Here is a 21,379-nt window from a genome sequence, read left to right as displayed (position 1 = left end):
CTACACATAGACATTAAGAGATATAAGTTTTCCGGAATTGTAATGTAGGGAGTAGATTTGAAATCTGCATCAAATTTTAAGGATTTTTTATAAAATTCGTTTTTTGTATAATTCTTTATCTAAAAGCGGAAATACAAATTAAGTTAATTAATTTTGGCATCTGTGATTGGTGAATTTAAAAAATCTGCGCTCTGATTGGATGTCGTACATCATTCAACCAATTAGAGCGCAGGTAGTTTAAAATCCACCTATCCTATTGGTCAAAATTAATTAACTTAAAATGTATTTTCGCTTTTAGATAAAGAATTTTACAAAAAACGAATTTTATAAAAAATCCTTAAAATTTGATGCAGATTTCAAATCTACTCCCTACATTAAAATTCCGGAAAACTTATATCTCTTAATAGACATCCCACTTCTTTTATACAAAGTTTGCATATAATTGTATCTGCTCCTGCGAATTAACTAATTGCTCAATATCTATACAGAAATTTTCTAATTATTTTAATCCTAGATCTGAAAGTTTTATGGCTAAAAAATTATAACTTCTATTCTTAAACGATAAAAGGGTTTTATCTAAGGTAGAATAAATCAGAAAAGTTATTGCTCTTAATGAGGGTTCTATTCATTAAACATCCTTGTCTTTAATTTTGTTTGAATTGTTTCTTCTCTCTCTCCAATTCCTCCTTTAAATCCCTTTATAATAGGAGACTATGCAGTTTTAGCTTTTGATACATGTTTATAGCTTCATTTATTGTAGTGTAGTAAAATACAATCGTAAAACTAAAAAAATCCTAGATTAAATGCGTTTTAAAATATATGTATCGCTCGTTGAAAACATTTGTAATCGCATTGTAAACAGAAATAGTTGACAATTCTCAAAATTGCACAAACTGTTGGCAACTTAAAATATTTCTCGAAAACTTAAGGCAAAAGGGTGGGGTTGCCCTCAAACGATAGCTTCCTTTTACGAGAAATTTAGTATTGATCCAGGGTATGTTTTGGTCTATTTAAATGGGCAGAAGCTACGTATTCCTTCTCAGCAGATTAAAAAGATACTCCCTTTCCCTAAAGGGTTGAATCTTTTCTGATACAAAAATAAAGATACTTTTGATTTATTTAAGCTAGTTTTTTAATTTCAAACTTTTTAGGCTAATTAATTTGGTATGTTATTGTTGACATCCTTGTATAAAAAGAAAGCCTTTATATAAAGCACATATATAAATTGGCTAAAGCGACAATTTTTGGGGTAATGGAGTCTAATTAGAGTTTTAGTGAGCAGCTTGCCTGGAATTTCCTTCCCTTTTTCATGCGTACCAAGTCTTTGTAGGGGGCATTTGGATAGCAGTGAGAAAACCTGGGACATTCACATGTCTCCTGAAAAAAAGTGATTAAAATAATTCGTAGGACTATTGGAAAAGTGAGTTAAAAAGCATATGTTCAGTTGTCCAATGAATACGTAGAAAATCAAAAAAGAAATTGTGACAATTTTAAAGAAAGATAAATGTCTTTTGTAGCTTGACCGACAGACCAACGGGCCGAAAGGTTATAATTGGAATATCATTAGTATAGAGAATCTTAACACACAAAAAAAGATCAGATGACATATGGATTTGACATTTTATTAGATTACTTTTCTTAAATTGTTTCAATGAGTAGCTCTGCCAATTAAGGATGCTTTCATCCTTGTCAATTTTATTTTTATAATTTTTCTTATTAAGAATCTAGATTTTCGATCATTCTTAAATCTACTTATTTCTATAAAAAAAATTAGTTTTTAATATCCTAATATTAACTTTGAGAGAACTCTTCTGATTCCCTGTATATTAGTGGGCAGATAAAGTTGCGGAATTTTATTACTGGCCCTATCTTTTCTATTCTTAATCCAGACTTTCCTATCTTTTACATAAACTAGTATGTTATATGAAATACATAAGACAGGTCTTTTATAAAAGCCTTTCTTATATGATGATGATTTTATAAATAGTAGTTTTAATGTATTGTATTTATTAATATTTCTTTCCTATATGTATCTAATTTGTTTCTTTGAAATAAATTATTTATGAACAGAAAGTGTTAGTCTTATTCAAAAGAGATTAATTTATCAGCTAAAAACATTAATTAAAACTACAAAAAGAGAATTTTACCATAAAAATGAAAAAATGATCTTATTTAACTAAAATTTAATTATTACTTCAATAAATAGGATAAGCTTAGATAAAAAATAAAATAAAAACATGAATTAGATAGGGGAAAATCATGGGTTAGACTTTGATTCCTTGTTAATTTTAAATAATATTTCTAGCTGTTCTTTTTTTCTTTTTCTAATCAGACAAACAATAATATTATTACATATTATGTAACCTCTTAAATGTTTTGGTAAGTAGACATTAGAAAATAGTATTTTAATATCTGTAATATGAAAATATTTAATCATTAATAGAACAGGGTAAATAAAGGTGTTTAAAATAAAGTTTCATTTGAAATCTTACTTAGAATAAAAGCCTCATTAAGATGGATTTTTACAAATAACATTCGAGTGCAGTAATAGCTATAAAAGATAAATAACAAGCAATTGGATATAATATGGATATAAATGTTTTGGGTAAATAATTAAAGTGTTACTATTTATAAATTGAATTATATGTGAAGTTTGTTCTACAATTTTCTTATTTGGAGTTTAGTCAACTAACACCAAAACATAATCTTAATAAAATTTCTTTAATTGCCAACCATACTGAAGCAGCTATCCTTTTTTTATAAGCCACGGCCTTATATTGAAGATCGCAGTAAGAGAGTAAGTATAATAGTTATTTCTCGAATCGTATTAAAAACAGCTTTCCGCGGATATAGAATGCACAATTATCAGAATAAAACCAGTTTTTTTAGCCCCGAGGTGCCGAAGGAACGGGCTAAAAACTGGTTCTAATCTTATGATTGTAAATTTCTATATTCTTAGAAAGATGGATATAATACGATGCTAGACATAGTTTTTTCGTATGGATGAGAACCGGTTCCTATCCACCGGATTCGAATGAATACGAGAAAAGTATTTATGGTTACAAGGTTTTAAGCTACTGAATTTTGCAAGATCTACAATAAAAGATTCACCAAACCTTTCCACTATCTAATCAGAAATACCTGTAAAAATAAAATAAAAACATAGTCTAACCATGAATTATAAACAATTTATGCTTCGCCTCAAGCATCGAGGGGAAATTGATTGGAGAAAGTAAAAAAAAAAGTCTAAACCACTCAAATACTTCCATAAAGGTTACCTGAAACCCACATACCAATCAGACCAGTCTATAAATAATAGCCCAATACAATCTAAATTTAATAAAATAGCTTAAAACCACCCCTGAACATATGTATGTGAAGCTTCCCTAAAATGGGGAACTCAATCGGTTCAGAATTTATTTAAACCTTAAGCTACAGACAAAAAAAACCTTACTACTTTATAGAATAGCATATAGTATCATTTTAATGATACAGCCATCTCAGAGATATTAGAAATAAACAAATTCCTTGTCTTTTTTATACATTTAGTGCCTTACTAGTCATTAAAATATTTATCCCAGAAGCACACAACCAAATACTTTAAACCAATAAAGAACATATTCTAGTAGTGTGAGATACCCAGTAGTTCGAGAATGTACTTAAATTAAAAAAGTACAAGGGAAATTAACTTTCTGAATACTACTTCGAAAAATAAAAAAGTTAAAGTTTAAACTAAACATTCGGTTTTGTTAAAAAAAACATATTTTTCATGCTTACTTTAAGATTAAGTAACAGTTGTAAGAATCGTGCGTATGGATAGGGACCCGCAAGGTTAGAGCCTCTGCACGGGACAGAAAAGATAAGGGAGTGAGGTTCACGAAATTAGTTTGATTGAAAACGTTCATTTTAGTATTTACAATAATTTGATAATAGTTTAAGTCTTTGCTTGTTATCCATTTAGATGTATTTCATTTTGCTACTTTACCAGGGATCTAATAGGATAAGACAATGGCCGATACATTGATGTAAATTCCCATTAATGTTACACTAAATTACCCTTTCTGTAGATTAAAATTAGTGATTGAAACGTTCGAACACTCAACTGAATGAATCAACCAATCATAGTTCACTAAATTCCCCAAAGTTGTTAGGTCAACGAATAAGAAAAGGTTATTATAAACTTTGGGGACTAGTTAATAAACAACCCATTGTCCCCTCTCTCTCTCTCTTTCTCTGCTCTTTACCCATTAAATATTTCGTAATTAAGATTCTTGGCTTCTGCGAACCATATAAATATGTATAAACAGTTTCGTGTGCTCAAATTCACTACAAGCTTTTTTATGGAAGGAGGTTATTTAAGAAATTATGTAAAATATTCTAGTGTAAACAAAATTGAAAAATGAGTAATTTATTGAACCAATTTGCATCTGGAAATGAAATCCAAAACAAAAAAATATTATAAAAGTGATATATAATTTAAACAAAATACATAGAAACTTATCCATAATAGCTGCTATATTCCCTTGAAATTCTTTATGGGTAGGTTGTACATTCCCCATAGTTTCTTTTTAAATTCTATATAAAAAAGTTTTAAAGTTCAGACCATAGGCGTCCAAGGGGGGGGGGGGTAATGGGGCGATTACCCCCCCCCCCCCAAACGATTTTAGGGGTGCCGTAGGCACCCCCAAAATTTTTTTTTCATTTTACCCCCCCCATTCAAAATTTACCCCTACCCTGGGGGTGCCGTAGGCACCCCCAACCATTTATGAGGGGGTATTTACTAAGAGATATAAGTTTTCCAGATTTGAAATCTGCATCAAATTTTAAGGATTTTTTATAAAGTTCGTTTTTTGTATAATTCTTTATCTAAAAGCGGAAATACATTTTAAGTTAATTAATTTTGACCAATAGGATAGGTGGATTTTAAACTACCTGCGCTCTAATTGGTTGAATGATGTACGACATCCAATCAGAGCGCAGATTTTTTAAATCCACCAATCACGGATGCTAAAATTAATTAACTTAATTTGTATTTCCGCTTTTAGATAAAGAATTATACAAAAAACGAATTTTATAAAAAATCCTTAAAATTTGATGCAGATTTCAAATCTCCTCCCTACATTAAAATTCCGGAAAACTTATATCTCTTAGTATTTACCCCCCCCCCCCCCAAACAATTTTGAGGGGTTAAATACCCCCCCCAAAATAAAAAATCTCTAATAAAAAAATTTTTTTGTGCGCTTCGCGCGCATTTTCAATACTATATATTTAATAAAATTGAAATTATCCCCCCCAAAAATTTTACCCCAGGGGTAAATTTTGGGGGGGGTAAACTAAATTTACCTCTGCAAACAGATTTCAGGGGGGGTAATTACCCCCCCCCCAAGCAAATTTTACCCCCGGGGTAAAAATTTTCGGGGGGGATAAAAAAAATTTGCGGCGCGCTTCGCGCACCATTTTAACCCCCCCCCAAACACGAATTACCCCACCCCCCTAAAAAATTTTTACCCCCCCCCCAAAAAATAAAAAGCTTGGACGCCCCTGGTTCAGACGAAGAGAGAATGCAGAAAAATGTAAAGAAAGGGAAATAGGTTTTGTTAAGACTGTATACAAATGAGCTTTAAAGAATATGAATGTCTTTTTAAAATATATAGTAAAAATACAGTTTTGCCATTTTGAACCAGCCTAATTTATATGTACATGATACATTTGATGCTTTAAAAGTACACACCCTTGTAATGTAGTTCATGCAGGGACCCTGAGGGATAGGACAAACCTTATATGACAGGATGTATATCTGTGTGTCTGTATGTGTGTACCAAAGGATATGGTTCTCCCTTACAATTTAGCCTCTCAGGGGTCCTAGGAAGGCATATTACTATTTTGGGGGTAGGTCGAGGCTTCTAGAGGCGGAGCAGCTAGTGGACTACTAATATTGATAAAATCCCCAATGAACAAAAGTACCCCTTACGGCGAATATTATTGATTGAGTCGGAGCACAACTGGTTTGAAACCAACCAATCAAAACTCAACAAGTATGATAATGAGATTATAAATGTTTACTACCAGTGTAATTTACAGTTCACTGTCCCCTCCCTCCCTGAGTTCATGTGTATTTGTACCAATTTGTTCACTACCAAAACTATTTACAAGTATAGGAAGTATTATTTTTTTATTCAAACAGGGGTAATTATTTCATTGGTTGGCCTATTTGTTGGTTATTCCTTTGTGTAATAACTTTAAACATAGGATATCTAAAAATCTAAACCTAAATCTAAAACTTGAGTTTAGTGTTAGCTCTCAGAGCATACAGTCGCATGCACAATGTGAAAGCTGCAGTAAACTCACTTGTGACTTAAGTGAGTAACTTCACACAAAAAATAAACTACAACTCAAAATGGATCTAAGTGAAAATATCTACATCCTACAAACCCAATTCAATGTCAACCACATTTCTAAAACAATATCAACACTTCATCTTCAAAATTTCATAATCCTCATAAATTAAAATCGCTACTATGTCATCTTTGCCTTCATTTATAAAAATAAAATTCTTCAAATTTAAAATATTTTACCTAAAACGGCCACTTATCCCAAGAAAATAAGTAATATTTCATAGTCAACTTAGCCTTCAAAAAATTAATCTTCCATCAAATCTTCTAATATAACTTAATCTGCCAGACATTAGTTGTAAAATCATGCTTACAACACTCACTTCTGAATATTCATAACAAAATTGGCCTAGCATCAGAATTCTGCTTTCTAAGTGTGTGGGTTAGCATTTTTCTAGGTTTTATGTAGGTCTCCAAAAATTAGTCCTTAGATTTACGCTTAATGGTGTGGGGCATGAATCTATTTTGACTACATATAATAATTTAAAATTTCAGAGGCGTTTTTTATTAAGTAGATTTAACAGCAAATGTCACCAATATCAACTTCAAACCTAAAATAATGTATCCTAATCGGCCACCACGTTCAATTCTTAATCTGCTAGACATTAGTTATAAAATTATACTTACATCATTCATTCTGTAATAAACATGACAACAATGGCCTAGTATCAGAATTTTGCTAGCTAAGTTGTCGGGTTAGCATTTTCTATTATAAAGGTCTCCCAAAATTAGTCTTTAGATTATGCTTAAGAGGGCAAGGGCATTTATCTATTTATGACTACATATATTAACCTAAACTTTCAGGAATGTCAATATTGTATAGATGATTTAACAAAAATGTCAGCAATGTAAACTTCTCCAAACCAAATTACAGTATCCTAAAAGGCCACCACATTCCATTTTAATAAATCACAGCTGCAAACAATTTAAACATCTAAATATAGAGTAGCTTCCTTCTAAATATCACAATAAAATTTTTTTTTTATTTATGATACAATCAGCATAATTTTCTTCTAAACACACAAATCAGCATATTTTTACACTTTAAATGACATTCATTATTTCTACAATTTTTTTACTTAAAAAACTTCATTATAACTACAATAATAACTACATATATAACTACAATATAACTACATTAATAACTACATTTATAATCACAATATAACTACATAATAACCACCAGTTAAGTCACATTTAATTTTGCAATCATATCTCCAGGGGGGTTTACTCCCTTATCAGAAAACACAAACCGCGGCTTGGGTAAACCCTCAAACTTGACTAATGGTCATAAATGAGGTGTCAAGTCGCAATTATTTACTTATGACTGACTTTATGTTCTTTTTTGCATTATGATTAATTGTAATTGTTTTTTCTTCTATAATCCACTTACATAAACGTTGTCATATGTATAATAATTGAATTTGAAATATACATACATACATACATACATACATACAATTTGATTAAGCCACCTGTTTTACATATTTATCCCTGTAATATTTAAGAAGCGTGTGTAATAATTTTAATGGTTGGGCGGAGATATAAATATATACAAGATAAAATAATCTTTTTAATAGTTTTATTAAAACTTAATGTTTCTGGTACTGTTAAATAGCAGGGAGGGAGGGGACATTGGGCTGTTTATTACTTTAGTCCCAAAAGTTTAAGATAATGTTTTCTATTTGTTTGCTTAACAACTTTGGGGACTTTTATTGAATTTTCACTGAAGCCTCAAGTATCTTTGAGTTTTTTTTTTATTTTACCTTTACCATACCCCCTAGAGTTTTTGGGGACAAAAATAAGTATTTGTGATTCAAAATAATTTGTATTGTCTAAAGCTGATTGTAATTAAAGTGTATAAAAGTGGGAAATAAATAAAGATAGCTTTCTTTAATCCAAATAACACAAAAGGAATGTAAAGATCACTTAGACATATTTTAATTAAACCCTTTGAAGGAAAATAAATAAAACATTGGCTATACATTCATTTCTTTTAACTTAAATTACTGTTGCTACTCTATAATTAAAGTCAGTCTGTGCGTCTTCCTTTTTATCAATTCGTGCCTCTGTCCTTCCAAGATAAATGCACAAAGTAAAAATTCAAAAAAAGTTAAATTTAAAAGTAAATTTAAATTCAAATTTAAAAAACGAGATATAAATGCTTTGTTATTCTAATTAAAGATAATAAATTGTTATTAGAAAGGGTTAATTAAATATCTTAACTAGGAGGGACAAAAATCAATATCTTTTATATAAATTTTAACATTGGACCCCTTTTATTTTAATTTCAATTATTTCCAAGAATTGTCAATAAAGAACTAATTATGATAATTTTGTTTGTTAGTAAATAAAATTTCAAGCTTAAGAAATAGTTAACGTCATGTCAAGTTAATTAATTTGCAAGGCAGGCGAATGGACATGTGTATTTACATAGGAGCCTCATAAATAATATTAAATTTAATTTTTAGAAAATGATGTGGACAGAAACGGAAGGAATTGGGAGCCATATTGTAACAAATCAGGTAATTATTATGAAAACTATACTTTTGGGAATAATTAATTATTCTTTCTTCAATTTTGCATTTTATACTTACAGTTATAGGGACAGCAAAATATTTTTCAAAATAGATTTAGTGCCATTGTAATACCCAGTTTGGCTTCGAATCCGATTATTTTTTTCTTGAATAGAAACCAAAATGCAAAAATCAATTATCAACAATTTTCCACAAAAAATAAAATAAAAATATGTGGAAAGCTGTCTATAATAGATTAGATAACTGTGAAGACCTTACGGGGTAAAAAAATGTTATTGGATTAAAATATTCTACTCTCCTATTAATGGGGGTTTTGAATATGTAGGTTGTTCTTTATTAATTTACTTGGAAATTTGTTAAATAAATTGAGGATAAAAAGGAATCAAATAGAACGACAGTGACAACTTTTCAAAAAATAAAACTTTTTAAGTAAGTTCTGACACATAATCATAGTTACAGTACAAGCCAAAAAATCTACCAATAACCTATTTTAAAGATTCAATCACGATTTCCCTCTTAAAGAGGGCCTCTTTAGTGCATATACGACACCCTTATTTTAAGTGGAGGTGGTTAGTTTTTCGTGTGTTAGGAAATTGGCATAAAAAAAAGAAATACCTCCCCCCACCACTTTTTAATTTTTTTTTCAAAAATAAAATGTTGTGTGCTAGCTAGGCACTCAAGTAAAAAGCACCGTTAAGTGTTTACACTTTTCTTTCATTTCTTAATTTCATTTAAAATTCTATAAAAATTGAATTTTATTGCTTTAGATATACACAATGCCGCGTGGATAAGAAAACTTAGCTTCTGTTATTACTTTTTCCTAATACGTATCCCTTTGTATAAACTGGTAAAATATCTATTGCTGCTAAAAACACGCAGAGTAAAAGAATGTAAGGAACGCTTAAACAATGTTAGGCTTTAAAATGATCAATTTTTAAATAATTTTTATACATTTTATGTAATAATGACTTTTATAAAATTTTTTAGTTTATTAGTGAAGATACTCTATCATTAGAGTCTGTCAGTTCTTCCGTCCTGTACGGGTATTGAATGGGAGGAGGATGGGGGGTAATTTTTACTTTTACATGGAAAAGATGAAAATAGTTTTGAGGGTGAAGGTTTTAGGGTATTTGCACTAAGACGGGTTAAGATATCCTCTCTCGAAAGAGTTATACATCTTCCCCGGACCTATAAAAGCATCACTGTAAAGAAGAATAATGTCGGTTCAGCGGTTAACGAGATCCTTTGTAACACACACACACACATACACACATAGATAGACACCCTATTACTTTTCTGTTATAATTGGCTCCGTATTTTGAGAAATCATCTTCTTTGTAATTTTTGTCTTTAAAACAAATATTGTTTAAAAACTGTTTGATAAACGGGGACTTTTGTGATTATAAAAAAGGGACAAAACTGGGGGAAAATTAAATTAAGGTGTGACAAAGACATAAACACTGAGAAAGGAGTTAAACAAGAACAAGTCAATTGTATAGAAGCGTGCCAATACAAAATTTAAAAGTTTTATAAGGATAGGTCAATGAATGAAACTTTTTTTGCCGCTATTGATATTTTTCTCCTTTACAGTGAAGCTGTTTATAAGTCTAGGAAAGGGGAAGGGTAACCACACACTCCCAAGAGAAATCCAAGAAAAAAATTAAAATTAAAGATAGAGGCCACAAGGGTCGCAACCTCTGATTATAAATAAAGAAAACCAGAATTTTAGAGTAGCTACTAAACTAACAAATAGAGGGGAAAGAAAAAGAATAAGGAAAGAACGGACTGAGCTATTGAAAAAAAAAAGAGATATAGTTTTTTTTGATAATGGTAAAAATAGTCAATGTCCCGTTGTTTTTTATGGTTCATATAGGCTTGGTAGATCGAAATTAATGATTTTTTTATTTTTATTAGCGAAGCTACTCTATAATTCAGTTTGTCTTTCTGCGTCAGTACGCCAGTAAAGCTATGGGTAAACAGCTACTATTAAAGCTAGACCCCTAGGGTATATTGGAGTATTTAACATCCATTACAGTCCACCTGCTTTAAAGAGGCTTTTTAGCCGCTTTTATTTTATAAATAATTTACAAATTTCCTTTTTTATGACCACTGAACATTTGCTTTGTTCACTTTGTCTGTTTGTCAATCCATGTTTTTGTTTGTTTTACATTTAGGCAAGCTTCTTTAAATTTGTGAAAGGCACTTGTAAATTTATTTTTCACTATTGTTCATTTTTGATGATCTAATTTTTTAAATCCATTATTTGCTATGGAAATAGTTTGATAAAGAATTTTATATCAAGGTTTGGTCATTGAGGTGGGGAATGATGCGCCAAAGGCGGGGTCTGGGAAGGTTTTAGGACGGTCAACTTGTTTAAATTCCTATCTGGATTAAATATCTTTACTAAGGATCCAGGACAATATGTAACATTTTCCTTACATGGACTTTTGGGGTAGAAAACCCCACTCAAGTTTTTACTGATTGCAACCCTTAGATCATAGGGGGTTACTGGACTGGTACCAAAAGTTTTATAACCATATAATCTTATTCGTTGGCTCAAAAACATTTGGTACTTTTATTGAATTTCAATATGTTGGAGCAAATTACCCTTGTCCAAACTTTTCAACTTTTAATCTAAAGAAGGGGTAAATTTTTTATGCACCTTAATTCATCGATCTTATCCCTTAAGATTTCTGCTTAATTAAGGATCCAAGACATTATAAAACGTTTAGGACTTAAGGGGGTAGAACACTCCTAAAGTTTTTAATCATTGCACGTAGCGGGACAAAGTGTCTCAAAAATCAGCCATTTATAAAAAATAAGCGATTATCCATCTCTTTTTTAGGGGTTTTCTTTCCCACTTCTCCTATCATCTCCCTCATTTTATGACGTCACATGGCTGAATTTTGAGATACTTTGTCCAGCTACCATTGCACCCCTTGGCTAGATTAATTTTTTGTGGCTTACTTAAAAACATTACCATAGGATGGTTGGTTGAGTCGTGGTTATCATTATATTTTAATCCAACAATAATTTTATTACATTGACTTTTTCTTCTCTATAAATTTGATCAAGTAAGCAGATCATGTTAGAGCATCACTGAAAATCATAATAGTCATAAACTTTTCAGGTAATCTTTAATGGGTTGGATAGAGACTTTTTTACCAAACTTAGTAGGAAAATGCTGATTTAAATATATGTACTTTTTGCAATGAGTCAATAAGATGCGGATAAATAAGACATGGGATAAGACAATGGATGATAAATTGATTCGACCCACGAATTTAGATTTTTGTTTTACATAAGATAAAATAAAATTTTTTATATTTTTGGGATGGGGGCATTTTTCTCAGGGGCGATTTCTAATAGGATGGAATAGCCCTCCGTAAATTAGCTTACACTTCCCTGTATCTATAAGAAGCATCATTGACAGAGAAGAAATCTGTATTGGTTTAGCGGTTTCACAGGTCTTAACCTACTGACAAAAATACATCCTGTTTGTATATTTTTTTCTTTCTGACTTTTGTTAATTTAATTTTAATTTCTGTGTCATATATCATCAATTTGGACGTATAAAAAGGGTTGTGGGAAGGGGGAGGTGTAAAGGGGTGAAAATGTATTAGGTTTTACCCGAAAGTTTGCACGCCAAAATAAAAACTTTTAAACAAGCGTCTATGGTTTAATTTTTTTTATCAGATGATTTTTTTACATTACACACACAATATTATTCAATTACTCAAACCCATGTATTTTTTTCTGGGGTGGGAGGGGGATTTCACGCTCTGTCCACTATATTACCCTTAAAAGTTTTTTACTAGATCCCTTATTAAAATTTTGATCCACCCACCCCCCTCCACAAAAAAAGGTTAGATGTTAATAATTCTTTTCCAACTTCTTGATTCAAAATCATTTTTATTTTTATATTAAAAGGAAGTTCTAAGTAAATTTTTATTCTTATTGTATTATCTTAAATGATCTGGAAATGGGTTTTATAATAGTTATTTGTCGCATCGTATTATAGACAGCTTTCTGCAGGTAGTAAAATAAAAAATTATATTATTTAATTTTAATGGGGGTATTGAAACTTTCTACACCACCCCTACTGAACGCCACTGCTAAAGTGACTGTTTTTTTTGTTTGACAATTCATCCAAAACATTATTTCAATATTTATGTATCAATAATTTACTTATATTTTATGTTAATATGAGACAAATTTTTTACTCTTTGACAGATTTCCTCTACTTAGAAAGATAAATATTTTTAGGGATTTTATGAAAATAATAATGATTTTAGAGACCTAAGGAACAAACATAATTATTTATTGATATAGTTCTTACTTTTACTTTTTTATTATTTCCAGGTTCAGATTTTTGCGCTGTTTCCTGTTAAGATGTGTCATTCTCCGGTCAGCCTGATAGTCCTAGCCTCTGATTGGCCAGCTTGTAAAGCTCGTCTGCTATTGGTGAGAAATCGCAGAGGTCCGGGTATAAAAAGTTGAACCTTTCGGCCTGAAGCTCAGACTTGTTTAAGCCTCACACATACATTATTGACTAGGTAAGAGCTTTTTAACGGGACCTTTTTAAACACTTTTAGTGAAATAATGCAATATTCAGGTATTCTAACTTTTAAGTGAACAAGTTTCTCTAATCTCTTCCTTACTTTTTGTTGGTCTTTACTTTTTGTAGACTTTCCTTATTAATTGAATTTCTATTTTTTAGATAGATTATTTTTCTTCTCTATTAAGCAGCTTTTTAAATAACTTTACTTTTTCCTAATATTTGTCAACTCTTTTTTTATTGTTGTTTTATTATTAGGAAAACATGCCTGGCCATATCAAAAAGACTTCTGGACCTGACCCAGATCCCTCCCCCTGGCTCTGCGTGTCCCACGAGCTCAAGGAGAAGAACAAGAAGAAGCCCTATGACCCCAAGAAGTCTGTGTGGGTGCCCAACAAGGCTAATGGTGGCTACCTTGAGGGTACCATGGAGTCCAAGGATGGAGCCAAGGTCACAGTCAATGTTGGGGGTGAGATGAAGGTGTTCAAGGAGGAGCAGGTTTGTCAGGTCAATCCTCCCAAGTTCGACTGCTCTGATGACATGGCTGGCCTTACCTACCTGGGTGATGCCTGTGTCTTGTGGAATTCCACCATCAGATACGTCAATGAGCTTATCTACACCTACTCTGGTCTTTTCTGTATTGCCATCAACCCCTACAAGAGATTCCCCATTTACACCCTGAGAACTATGGAGATGTATGTTGGCAAGAGGAGAAACGAGTGCCCTCCCCATATCTTTGCCATTGCTGAGGGTGCCTACCAGGGCATGATGAACTCCGGTATCAACCAGTCTATCCTTATTACTGGTGAGTCTGGTGCTGGTAAGACTGAGAACACCAAGAAGGTAATATCATACTTCGCCACCATCTGCTCTTCTGGTAAAAAGAAGGAAGGTGAGGCCTCCCTTGAGGACAAGATTGTCCAGACTAACCCTGTTCTGGAGGCCTGGGGTAATGCCAAGACTGTGAGAAATGACAATTCTTCCAGATTTGGTAAGTTCATCCGTATCCATTTCAATGCCTCTGGTAAGCTGTCTGGTGCTGACATGGTTGTCTACTTACTTGAGAAGTCTCGTCTCACCTATCAACAGCCTCTTGAGAGATGCTACCACTCCTTCTATAACCTTATGTCCGACCAAGTTCCTGACCTAAAGGAAAAGTGTCTGCTGTCTGACAACATCTTGGACTATTGGTATGTCTCCCAGGGTAAGCTCACTGTCCCCTCCATTGATGACAAGGAAGACATGATGTTTGCTGATGAGGCCTTCAATGTTCTTGGCTTCTCTGAGCAGGAGAAGTATGACACCTACAAGAACACTGCTTGCATGATGCACATGGGTAACATGACTAAAGACTTTGTGCCTGTGGGTAAGGAAGAGCAGGCTGAGATCAAGGATGACTCCAATGCTCAGAAGGTTGCCACCCTGGCTGGTATTGACTGCGAGTGGATGATCACTTACTTCTGCAAGCCCAAGTTGAAGGTCGGTACTGAGTGGGTGCAGAAGGGTTCCACCTGTACTGGTGCTGCTAACTCTGTTGCCGGTATTGCTCGTGCCATCTACGAGCGTACCTTCAGACTTATGGTTGAAAAGTGTAATGAGACTCTTATTGACAAGACCATGAAGAAGGTTCACTACATTGGTGTACTTGATATTGCTGGTTTTGAGATCTTTGACTACAATGGTTTTGAACAGATCTGTATCAACTACGTCAATGAGAAGCTGCAGCAGTTCTTTAACCAGCACATGTTCACCCTTGAACAAGAGGAATATGTAAGGGAAGGTCTTGACTGGGCCAATGTTGATTTTGGTATGGATCTGCAGCCTTGCATTGACATGTTTGAGAAGCCTATGTGTTTCCTTGCCATCTTTGAGGAAGAGTCTCTCTTCCCCAAAGCTACTGATGAGACCTTTAGAAATAAGCTCTTTGACAACATGCTTGGCAAGCGCCCCAACTTTGCCAAGCCCAACCCCAGACCTGATCCTGATGCTCACTTTGCTATTGTTCACTATGCTGCCACTGTATCTTACAATTTGACTGGCTGGCTGGAGAAGAATAAGGATCCTCTTAATGACACCATTGTTGAGATGATTAAGAATGGTAGCAATGCTCTCATGATCCAGTGCTTTGCTGATCACCCTGGCCAGCCCACTGAGACTCCCAAGGATGATGGTGGCAGAAAGAAGAAGGGTGGTGGTAAGACTGTGTCTTCTTACTTCAAGGGTCAGCTGGATGATCTGATGACCACTCTGTACAAGACTGAGCCTCACTTCATCCGTTGTGTTGTACCCAATACTCACAAGATCCCTGGTGGTGTTGAGCCTGATCTTATTATGCATCAGTACCAGTGTAATGGTGTACTTGCTGGTATTGCTATCTGTAGGAAGGGATTCCCCAACAAGATGTTGTACCCTGAGTTTAAAGCCAGATACAACATTTTGGCTGCTAAGCTTGTGGCCAAGGCCAAGAATGACAAGAGTGCTGCAGGTGCTGTCATGGACGTGATCCAGCTTGACAAGGAAAAGTTCCGTCTTGGTCACACCAAGGTATTCTTCAGAGCTGGTATCCTTGGTTGGATGGAAGAGGTTCGTGAGGACAAGATTGGTAATGTGCTGTCTTGGCTGCAGGCTGGTGCCAGAGGTAAGGCTTCTCGTATGCAGTTCAAGAGACTGCAGGATCAGAAACTTGCCCTGTACTGCTGCCAGAGAACCATTAGGAACTACTACATTGGTAAGACCTGGCTGTGGTGGCAGATCTGGCAAGCAATCAAGCCCAACCTTAAGTGCACTCAGTTTGGCAAGTACAAGGCTGAGTATGAGGAAAAGATTGCTGTTGCTGAGGCCAACATTGGCAAGGCACTTGAGGACAGAACTAAGGTTCAGGCCGTATATGATGGATTGGCTGGACAAAAGAATGAGCTTGAACTTGCTCTCAAGTCTGGTGGCTCTGCTGTTCAAGAAATCATTGATAAAACCACTCGTATTGAAGCCATGGCTAATGATGTAAAGAAAGAATTGGATGGCATTCTTGCCAGAATCAAGGGTGAAAAGGAGCAATGTAATGCTTTGGAGGCCCAGAGAATGAAGATTGACTCTACTGTTGCTGCTCTTGAGGGTGACCTGCACAACCTTGAAGGTGCTCTGAACTCATCTGAGCAGGATAGAGCTGATAAGGATGACCAGATCAGAACTCTGAAGGAGGAGATTGCTCACCAGAGTGAGATGATCACCAAGTTGGGCAAGGACAAGAGATCAGTTGGAGAGTCTCGCCAAAAGACAGAGGAGGATATCCAGACAGCTGAGGACAAGTGCAACCACCTTTCTCGTGTAAAGGGAAAGCTTGAGCAGGCTCTTGATGAAGCTGAAGATGCTCTTGAGCGTGAAAAGAAGGTCAAGGGTGATGTTGAGAAGGCCAAGCGCAAGATTGAGGGTGACCTTAAGCTGACCCAGGAGGCTGTATCTGACCTGGAGCGTGTCAAGGCTGAGCTTGCACAGTCTCTTGCTAGAAAGGAGAAGGAATGGTCTGCTCTTGGTGCTAAGATTGAGGATGAGGCTTCTCTTGGTTCTAAGTACTCCAAACAGATCAAGGAACTTCAGTCTAGACTTGAGGAACTTGATGAAGAGCTTGCTCTGGAGCGCACCAATCGCGCCAAGGCTGAAAAGTCCCGCTCCATGCTGAAGAAGGACATTGAAGACCTGTCCTCTCGCCTAGAGGAGGCTGGGTCCAACACTGCCACCCAGGTTGAGCTTAACAAGAAGAGAGAGGGTGAACTTGCTAGGCTTAAGGGTGAACTTGAGGAGCTCAACATTGCTCATGAGGGTACTCTTGCTGCTCTTCGTATGAAGCACAACAACACCATGTCTGACCTTGGAGAGCAGATTGACAACCTTAATGCCAACAAGGTTAAGGCTGAGAAGGACAAGGCTGGTATGGAGAGAGATCTTGCTGATGCCAGAGCTAGTCTTGAAGAGGCTGTTAAGGGCAAAGCTGAATTGGACAAACAGGGCAAGCTTATGCAGGGCTTTATTGTTGATGCCAACACTAGGCTTGATGAGATGGCTCGTGCTCTTAATGAGGCTGAGTCTTCCAAAAAGCGTCTTGTTGTTGAAAACCAGGATCTGGTCAGACAGATTGAGGAGCTTGAGAATGGTATTGCTAGTGCCAACAAGAACAAGACTTCTCTGACCACTCAGCTTGAGGATACCAAGGCCTTGGCTGATGCTGAAGCCAAGGATAGAGCTGCTCTGCTTACCAAGTATAAGGCTCTGTTTACTGACCTGGAGAACACCAAGGAGAAGATTGAGAATGAGCACATGCGCAAGTCTGATGCTCTTAAGGCTCTGTCCAAGGCCCAGGCTGAAATTCAGCTGTGGAGATCCAGATACGAAACAGAGGGTATGGGTAAGATTGAGGAGCTTGAGAGTGCCAGATCCAAGCTTCAGGCCAGAATTGTTGAGGCTGAGGAGAATGTTGATGCCCTTAATACCAAGATTGCCAACACTGAAAAGTCTAGAGCCAGACTTGCTGCTGATCTTGATGAGGCTGCTATGGAGTATGAGAGAGTTCATGCTGCAGCTCTTATCACTGAAAAGAGAGGCAAGAACTTTGACAAGGTTCTATCTGAATGGCAGGCCAAGGCTGCTGATGTTGCTGCTGAGGTTGAGGCCTCCCAGAGTGAGGGTCGCAACTACAGCTCTGAGCTGTACCGCCTGAAGGCTGCTCAAGATGAAGCTGTTGAACAGCTAGATATTGTCAAGCGTGAGAACAAGAACCTTGCTGATGAGATCAAGGATCTGCTAGACCAGCTTGGTGATGGTGGCCGCTCCATCCATGACCTGGACAAACAGCGCAGGCGTCTGGAGCAAGAAAAGGAGGAGCTTCAGGCTGCTCTGGAGGAGGCTGAGGGTGCTCTGGAACAGGAGGAGAACAAGGTGCTAAGAGCTTCACTGGAGCTTAGCCAGGTGCGCCAGGAGATTGATAGACGTGTTGCTGAGAAGGATGAAGAGTTCAACAATACAAGGTAAGTAATAACAAATACATGACATTGAAACCTTAAAATATAAATCTTTCAAGGTAGATACAAGAAAACAAGGATGACAACATCCATAAAAGCGAAGCACTGAAACGGTAGACAAACGGACATTAACACTTGTATAGTGTTAGAACTTAATTATCATAATATAAATTTATAAGAGTCAAAGCAAAATTGTAAGTAAATTTGTTGAAAAACTGCTTGATACAGGAAAATTTTTATGGACATACTTACATTTTTAGGACTTGATTATAGAGTTGCTTCGCTTAATACATTATACTTTGTTGTCCCAGGAATCAATATACCAAAAATCAGATCAATCCGATGATTAGATTACATAAAAATTTGTTGTTAAAAAAGTAAAAAATCAACATGTTTAAAATGGACGTACGGACATTTTGGTAATGATTATAGAGTTGCTACGCTTTCTAAATTGTACCTAATTACTAAAGGAATCACCATGCAAAATTTGAAATCGATAGGACAATTCTAACATGCCTAAATTAACGGAAAAAGCTATCCGTTACGGACGTACGGACGTACGGACGGACGGACGGACCGACCCTAATTATAGAAAAGCTTCGCTTTTAAAAATTTTATTTATGAACAACAAACAATGGATTAGCAATTACCTTCAATCACAATTTACTATTACTATTACAAATTTTTGTCTTCCTTAAAATAACTTTTTAAAAGGAAATCTTTTCTATAATTAGAGTCAGTACGTCCGTGTGTCCGAAAGGGTTAGCTCTTATCATTAATTTAGAAATGTTAAATTGTCCTATCAATTTCAAACTTTGCTTGTTGATTTCCATAATAGTAAGGAACGATTTTAAAAGTTTCAGAACTCTATAATTGTTACCATAATGTTAAAATATGATGATTTTAACCATTTTGACCAAAGAATTATGTGATATATTTATTCTATTAATCTGATTCTTATTACAGCAAAGTACATTTTATAAGTGAAGCATCTCTAAAATTAACTCCTAAAAATGTCGGTATGATCTTAAACAGAATCTTGTATTTAAGTAGTTTTACAACAAATTTATTTACAATATTGTTTTGACTTATACATTTATATTCTACTCTTTCAGTTCTGACACTCTAGAAAGGTTAACATTCGTTTGTCCTACCATTTCAGAGATTCCCTTTTATGGATGTTGATAAATTATTTTTTGTAAAATTGTCCTTAATTTCATGATATCACTATATCCTAAATGTTAATAATTAAATACCTAATCTTGGGCTCATACTCGAGACATTGTAGCATTTTTTCTTGAGGGGGAAAAACCTAATTATGGGGATAATTCAAAATTTTGGGGGGGTTATCAGCACATTACATTCCCTTACCCCCTGAAAGTAATTTATCTTTTTAAACTATAGTTCTTTTTATCAAAAATGATTGAGTGATATTTTAGAAAGAACCACCAACGTGCCATGGAATCCCTGGGCGCCTCCCTGGAGACCGAACAGAAGGCCAAGGCTGAGACCCTGAGAATTAAGAAGAAGCTTGAGAGCGACATCAACGAGCTGGAAATTGGACTTGACCATGCCAACAAGGCCAATGCCGAGGGTTTGAAGTCCATTAAGCGCTACCAGCTGCAGCTGCGTGAAACCATCCAGGCTTTTGAAGATGAGTCCCGCCAGAGGCAGATCATTGCTGAGGCTGCCGGCATTGCTGACCGCAAGGCCGCTGCCCTTAGCGGTGAGGTTGAGGAGAGCCGTGCTCTGCTTGACTCTGCTGACCGCAACAAGCGCCAGCTGGAAATGGAGATTGCCGACTCCCGCAATGCTGCCAACGAGCTGACTTCAATCAACAGCCGCGAAATGGCCTACAAGCGCGGTCTTGAGGGCCAGCTGCACACCATGCAAGCTGAGATTGATGCCATGCTTGGATCTGCCAAGAATGCTGAGGAGAAGTCCAAGAAGGCCATGGTTGATGCTGCTCGCCTTGCTGATGAACTGCGTGCTGAGCAGGACCATGCTACTTCCCAGGCTGGTGCCAAGAAGAGCCTTGAGAACCAATTTGCTGAGCTTGAGGGCCGCTACAATGACGCCCAGGCTGCTGCCATGAAGGGAGGCAAGGCCGCCATGGCCAAGCTTGAGAACCGCATTCGCGAGCTTGAATCTGAACTTGGATCCCTGCAGGGTCGTACTTCTGAGGCCATGAAGGCTTACCAGCGCGCTGAGCGCAAGACCAAAGAGCTCGCCTTTGCTCAGGATGAGGACAAGAAGAACCAGGACCGTATGTCCGACCTGGCCGCTAAGCTGCAGCAGAAGATCAAGACCTACAAGGGCCAGATCGAGGAGGCTGAGGAGATCGCCGCCCTGAACCTGGCCAAGTTTCGCAAGGCCCAACAGGAACTAGAGGAGACTGAGGAGAGAGCCAAAATGGCTGCCCGCTTCTAAACAGCCAGCCACCTTATTTTTATGGATACCACAGCCTTGACGACTTTTATCGGACTTGTTTGATGGACTATGCCCTTGCTACGAGTATGTACCTGCCAGGCGTATGTAGCTTGCTAGTAGGTACACATTCCCTATTAGTTATTATTTTTAAAAAGAATAATAGAGCTTTATTTTGAATGTTTTGTTTTAATGTTGTAATATTGTTCCCTTTAATAAATTTTCCCGAGCATTATATGTGTTTAAATTAATATAAAAGCTTTCCTTCAAGCCATATATGTATACTGTATAGTTATCTTTATAGATTAAAAAACGAATTAGTGGACACTGGTTGAGAAGGAAAATCAACAAGAATGATATTTTTACTGATAAATTTTGTCTCACAATGACAAGTAAGATGTGTTGATTTAAAGCCAATAGAAGAGTTAGACACAGGAAAAATAAATAATCACA

The 21,379-nt window shown here is 35.6% G+C and overlaps 1 protein-coding gene across 1 annotated transcript; it reads left to right on the top strand.

Annotated features, from left to right (window-relative positions):
* The first annotated feature begins 8,856 nt into the window (after nucleotides 1–8,856).
* LOC145309991 (myosin heavy chain, muscle-like) lies at nucleotides 8,857–21,161 on the top strand. The gene is made up of 4 exons (XM_080150375.1): nucleotides 8,857–8,917; nucleotides 13,292–13,485; nucleotides 13,746–18,505; nucleotides 19,939–21,161. Exons 3-4 carry the CDS (start codon nucleotides 13,752–13,754, stop codon nucleotides 20,927–20,929), a joined length of 5,745 nt encoding a protein of 1,914 aa, XP_080006501.1. The 5' UTR covers nucleotides 8,857–8,917; nucleotides 13,292–13,485; nucleotides 13,746–13,751; the 3' UTR covers nucleotides 20,930–21,161.
* The last annotated feature ends 218 nt before the right edge of the window (nucleotides 21,162–21,379 follow it).

Source organism: Acartia tonsa, chromosome 2, assembly GCF_053477335.1.
Source record: "Acartia tonsa isolate MP-2025a chromosome 2, ASM5347733v1, whole genome shotgun sequence".
Classification (NCBI taxonomy): domain Eukaryota; kingdom Metazoa; phylum Arthropoda; class Copepoda; order Calanoida; family Acartiidae; genus Acartia; species Acartia tonsa.
The sequence above is the reverse complement of the archived record's forward strand: the minus strand, read 5'-3'. Positions and strand labels throughout refer to the sequence as shown.

What these genes read in the sequence shown, in the direction of transcription:
- LOC145309991 (XM_080150375.1), top strand. Translation starts at nt 13,752, where the DNA reads ATGCCTGGCCATATCAAAAAGACTTCTGGACCTGACCCAGATCCCTCC. An exon ending in GAAGAGTTCAACAATACAAG is followed by an intron (nt 18,506 to 19,938) that starts GTAAGTAATAAC and finishes GTGATATTTTAG; the next exon opens with AAAGAACCACCAACGTGCCA.